The following is a 5878-nucleotide window of genomic DNA, read 5'->3' as shown; positions in this document are numbered from 1 at the left end:
TCTTATTAGATAGTAATATAACCAAAGTCTTGTCAAGGCTATAAATCTAGTTAAAAGGTCCAAAATTTGGCCTTATTTGAATAATTTCAGGGAGAAAAAATTTGAAATCGATTTTGATAAGTAATATTAAAAACTTCAAACCAAAATATCTAATACAATGCCAACGCCTTCATAAAGCTGCACTTCAAACAAAAATGCCTAAAATCATACGCGAATTTATAACTTTAATCCCGTTGATCTGAACTTTTCATTAAAATGAGTAAACTTTTAATTTTTCGTAACTTTGAATATAAATTAAACTAAAAATTACACAAATATACAACTTATGTTTCTAATATTACAAAAAATTCCAACTCCCTAAATATATTATAAAAATTTCAACATATACACAGAATGTTATATATATTAATAGGGAAAGAGAGTAAAATAATTAAAAAAATAGGAGAGAGTGTAATTACTTTCAAAATGATTGATATTTATGTTATTTATACTAAATTAAATGGTTGGTCCAAAAATGAATATTTGTACCTTTAGCAAAGCAATCACCATTAAAGAGTTGTACCTCATTGGGGCCCAATTTTGCATTAGCCCATCTTTAGTGTGAAGTGGGAGACGGAAAGAAGTGTGACTTGACCGTTGTTACTGTGTCATTTCCCAAAACTAGCCGTTGCTCTCTGCTTTGTTTTTCAATTGTCATAAAAACCCTAACTATATTACTTTCTCCCCCAAACAATCAATCAAACATTCAAACCAATTTGTTAGAAACTTCAAAATCATTTTTCTTTGTTTTTTGAAATCAGATTTAGGATATGGCGTCAAGAACAGCGTCGAAAGACATAATCACGCTTCGTGGTTCAGCCGCAATCGTCAGTGAATATTTCGGTTATGCATCTAATAGGTAACAATTAACAAACCCCATTCTCTCTTATCTCTTTTTAATTTTATTCTGATTATAGAGACTTGCACGTTCCTGGTGTAGATAAATTTTTGTTTTAGAAAACCCTTAATTTGCCTTGAATTCTAATGGAATTGGATTGAAACAAATTGCATCATTTTGCTTAATGATCTTTGACAATCTTTCGTTTCAGAAAACCCTTAGTTTGATTTGAAGGATAAACTATTTAATCTGCATTGGAATAAAAGGGGCTACAATTGAGCGGATGGATTTATCTGATAGACACCAACTATTGGGCGTTGAACAGATTACATTGGGTATAGTCGATTCATCAGGGATTAATTTCATAGAACTCGAGGCATTGTTGATTGTTTGATTGAATAAAATGCTCTGTGTTCTTCCTTTAGTTTTTCTTTTCAGAATGCTGAAATTGTTTGGGTGTGTTTGAATATTGGGTGTGGGGTGGGTGTGGGGGGTGGGGACTTTGATAATCTTTAGTTTCAGAAAACCTTTCTAGTAAGACGCCATTTTAGGATTTCATTTCCTAGTATCATGACCAAACTGAACTTAGTTTGACTTGAAAGATAGACTATTTATCTGCATTGGAATAAACCGGGCTACAATAGAGCAGATTGATATAATCAATTTATCTGACAGACCTCTCAACCATTGGGCATTGTTGATTGATTAATTGATTTTAACACAATGCTATGTGTTGTGTGTTTTGTTCTTTAATGATTTTGCCTGAATGCTGATTTTGTTTTTTCTTTTATTTGGGTGTGGGGGTTATGTTATATTTACAGCATTTTGTACAACAGAGGAGTATATCCTGAAGAAAGTTTTAAAAAAGTGAAGAAATATGGACTCACAATGTTGCTTACTGAAGATGAAGGTGTCAAGACCTTCATTTCCAACTTGACTGCCCAACTCGCCGGTAAGTTTTAGAATTTTATCAGAGTTGTTGGTTGATTCGGATCATCATTTGGTAGGGAAATGAAATGGTTGTTTTCTTTATGATTGTGTTGTTCATGTAGAGTGGTTGGAAACTGGAAAGCTACAAAGGGTGGTTCTTGTGATCATGAGCAAGGCCTCCGGTGAGGTATTAGAGAGGTGGAATTTCAGTATCGAAACTGATAGCGAGGTTGTTGAGAAAGGGTAAGTTGACTATCATTTTTCTGGTCACTGGTAAATTTTGTGGATTGAAGAAAGTGTGTGTTGGAAATTTTTATATGGCAGAAGAAAATATAAAGAATTTCTAGTTTCTTTTATGAGCTTAAATGAGTGAAGAAACAAATGCTTGAACCCAGCTTGATTGATAACGTGTATGTTGGATTGCTCATTAATTAATTAGCTAAATCTTTATTTGGCTTTCCAGCGTTTCAAGAGAGAAAAGTGATAAAGAAATAATGAGGGAAATTCAAGCAATTATGAGGCAAATAGCGTCCAGCATCACTTATTTGCCTTGCCTTGAGGAACCATGTAAGCATCATTTGTGCTTGGATTTACAATGTATAGCTGTGGGATGTTTCTTGATGAGACTTCTTGTTTCGTTTGTGTGTTCACTGCAGGTGTGTTTGACGTATTAGCATACACTGATACCGATGTTGCAGTTCCATTCACTTGGATTGAGAGTGACCCTAAACTGATTGCAAATCCACAAATGGTGAAACTGCACTCTTTTGACACCAAGGTAGAATCGAGCAATCTACTGGTTGATTCTGATAAAAAAAAACTCCTAGATATCTTGGAAATCCTAATTCGTGTTTTGTTTTCTCTATGCAGATTCATAAGGTTGACACTTTGGTTTCGTATAAAAATGATGATGAATGGGATGAGTCCTAGATCATCCGTGTTGTACTTTTACTTTGGTTGTCATTGTTGTACTTTACTTTTGGTTTTCCTTGTGAATCATTGATTCACATTTTGTATGTTGATTGTGTAAACCTTTGAAATCTCTGTTAGTATCTTCAATGAAGTCTGAACAAATTTGAACAATTAGATCAATTTCTTTATGTAAACTTGTTTTGCGTTGTGAATGTTGTTGATTAATTAGCAGTGAGTGATGTTTACTCTCTTTTGTTACTAAGTCCTGAAATCAACAGGGAAAACAGGGTTCCTTCGTTTATAAGGAATAATGTTGATGCTATATTTCTCTTGGGTATGCTGAGAAGAACAGCACACATTCTAAGAGCTAAAGTGAAAGAGCTAACTAGACCAATTGGTGTAACAGTCAATTGGTGAAATGTGTTGTCAATATGACAGTAATAAAGAAAGCAGCGTGAGATTAGCAGCTACCTTCCGTCGTGTCATTAGCAGTCTCCATATACAACTTTTTTCAGTTCTGATTTTGGTCTTTTTGTGACAGTCTGGAGAAACAGACAAACTTTCTCACCCGAAAAAGCACCTCCCCCGGCTAGCCTTGCAAAAGCGGGTGTGTGGGAGAACAGAACTGAGCATCAAGGTTCGAAGAAGGAAGGTTCCCGCGTGCAGGAAAGCTTTTTCACATTGCAACACAAATGCAAGTAGACTTTTCTCTGTGCCCCCAGGGGTAGCAATTTTTTCTTCAAAAGCTGCCGTGCATTTCCTTTTTAGATAGGTATACTTGGGCCTTCATTGACCATGTGAGGACTTTTTAGGAAAAAGATGTCTGGCCTACAAAAAGAACTACAAAGACTTGTGTTGAGAATACTGGAAGAGCGTCATCGTCATTCGATCCAAACAAGAAAGCCTCATTTGTTAGGCGAAATAAACATTTGGGCCGAAATAAACATTGGGCCAACTTAGAATAGAAGGTTACTTTATTTTAGTTTAGAAGAGAAACTTCTTCTTTTATATTTAGTATTTTTAGTTTCATTGTTTAGCTTTTAGAAGGGAAGATTCTTTCTTTAGTTTAGAAAATTTCCCAAACTTTGTTCCAACTTTTTCTACATGGTATCAAAGCAATAGTTTTCAGATCAGATTCAACACCAACTTTCTCCTTTCTCGATCTCAAACATGGCGAAGCAAACAACTACTGCTTTAGTGACTACTACTGCTAGCACTCTCACCATGGATCCAAATCATCCTAATCATCTTCATGCTTTTGATAACCTTGGTATGACACCAAGAGGCCAGTCCTAATTGCTCTGTCAGCAAAGAACAAATTGGGATTCATCACGGGGTCCCACCCATGCCCACCATCGGATGCAGCAGATTTTCAAGCAAGGAACAAGTGCAATGCAATGGTCACATCCTGGACTTGAATTCACTCTCTAGGGACATAGCTGACAGTGTAATTTATTCTAAAACTGTACAAGAACTTTGGACCAGCCTTGAGCACAGGTTTGGTTAGTCCAATGATACTAAGCTTTATCATCCGCAAAAGGAGCTCAATAGCTTAAATCAAGGAGCAAATAGCATAGCAGGATACTTCACTAAACTCAAAAGATTATGGGATGAACTAAATTCTCTTAATTTTAATATTCAGTGTAGTTGTGTGTGTATGTGTGAAGGTAAGCTCAAACTAAAGAAATCCTTAGAGGATGAGAGGTTGATACAGTTTCTCATAGGTCTCAATGATACCTATTCTCAAGCTAGAAGCAACATTCTCATGATCAATCTATTACCTAACATCAATCTTGCTTACTCTTTGATTCTGCAAGATAGGAACCAAAGGGAATCTTATTTCAACCCTGTGAAATCTGCAGATTTATCAGCCTTCATGACAAGAAATGTTAACAATCAGAAAGCAGCGCAACACACATAAAAATTTATACCATCAACTCCTCACAGATCTGGCCCTCCTCAGGTCCAACAGCAGAGGTTCACCAAACAGCTTTCAAATCTCAAAAGAAAGAAGGGAAATTACAACCCAAATGTCTCTTGTGATTATTGTCGAAAGCAAGGACATTTAGAAGTAGATTGTTACAGACTGATAGATTTTCCTGAGAATTTTTAGTTCACAAATGATAAGGGTTCTCAAAATCAGATAAGGGGGGATAATGCTATGATGGAAAATACAGTGCGAAAACAAGCTATTGAATCTGACATGCCTTTCAGCAAGGAACAATATTCTCAGTTTGTTCAGATGTTCAAACAGATGAAGATGGAGGAAGGTTCAAATTCAGGGATTGACTTCAATGCTAATTGTGTAGCCGGTACAGTTTCTAAGCATCTTGGTTCATGTTTTTCTGTCCTAAACTCTAGCACCTGGATCATAGATTCAGGTGCATCAGAACACATGTGTTTCAATTCATCTTCCTTTGCTTCCATATCTTATCTTCAATTTCCTTTAACTACCAATCTTGCTAATTGTCAAACCATTTCAGTTACTCACATAGGTACATGTCACGCCTCAAATCCTATTGGGGCGGACTGGCACCCGTAACTGAGGAGGCCCGGGAGAACCAGCTCATAACCTTATACTTCCCATGCATACCTCTATGACAACCCAAAATTCGGACAACATCATGTTGCATATAAAAGAAAATAATCACCTGTATAAGCTCGAGCACACATATATATGTATATACAATACTTGGCCGTTGGAGCCATCACGTCTATTAATAAAACGCCACCTTGACTGTACATTAGGTCTACAAAGCCTCTAGACAATACACAGAGTTTAACTAAGGTCGGGACACACCCCGCCATATAACTATCTTCTATACAATACCAAAAGTGACTGGATATAACACAAAAAGCTCCAAAGCAAATTGGAGCTCACCAAAAGCAACTGGATATCCTGGCTCCTACTTGTGTGGTGTATGAGCTGAGGTACCTATGCTCGCAGCATGAAATGCAGGTCCCCCGTGAGGGACGTCAGTACGAAATATGTACTGAGTATGTAAAGCTATAGATAATCACATATGATATAGGAGCTCAATAGAAATCAGAAACAAGTGAATAAATCATAATAGGAGTGGACCACACTTACTAGAACTTGTGACAACCTATACATTATATTTATTCAATCATTTTACCTTCGTTCTTATCATCTTTGTA

At 36.3% G+C, this 5878-nt stretch overlaps 1 protein-coding gene across 2 annotated transcripts; it reads left to right on the top strand.

The window, feature by feature from the left end:
* The first annotated feature begins 514 nt into the window (after positions 1-514).
* Positions 515-2890, top strand: LOC107846865 (mitotic spindle checkpoint protein MAD2). Of its 2 annotated transcripts, none has more exons than XM_016691134.2 (6): positions 515-898; positions 1699-1829; positions 1930-2050; positions 2271-2374; positions 2464-2585; positions 2678-2890. In XM_016691134.2, exons 1-6 carry the CDS (start codon positions 810-812, stop codon positions 2735-2737), a joined length of 627 nt encoding a protein of 208 aa, XP_016546620.1. In that variant the 5' UTR covers positions 515-809; the 3' UTR covers positions 2738-2890. The 2 variants fall into 2 exon arrangements, with proteins under 2 accessions (XP_016546620.1, XP_047254803.1); XM_047398847.1 differs by having other exon boundaries at positions 544-898; positions 1714-1829.
* The last annotated feature ends 2988 nt before the right edge of the window (positions 2891-5878 follow it).

The sequence above is a fragment of the Capsicum annuum genome, chromosome 11, assembly GCF_002878395.1.
Source record: "Capsicum annuum cultivar UCD-10X-F1 chromosome 11, UCD10Xv1.1, whole genome shotgun sequence".
Classification (NCBI taxonomy): Eukaryota; Viridiplantae; Streptophyta; class Magnoliopsida; order Solanales; family Solanaceae; genus Capsicum; species Capsicum annuum.
Note: the sequence above shows the minus strand (reverse complement) of the source record. Positions and strands in the feature narration are given on the sequence as shown.

What these genes read in the sequence shown, in the direction of transcription:
- LOC107846865 (XM_016691134.2), top strand. Translation starts at nt 810, where the DNA reads ATGGCGTCAAGAACAGCGTCGAAAGACATAATCACGCTTCGTGGTTCA. An exon ending in CTTGACTGCCCAACTCGCCG is followed by an intron (nt 1,830 to 1,929) that starts GTAAGTTTTAGA and finishes TTGTTCATGTAG; the next exon opens with AGTGGTTGGAAACTGGAAAG. An exon ending in GCCTTGCCTTGAGGAACCAT is followed by an intron (nt 2,375 to 2,463) that starts GTAAGCATCATT and finishes TGTTCACTGCAG; the next exon opens with GTGTGTTTGACGTATTAGCA.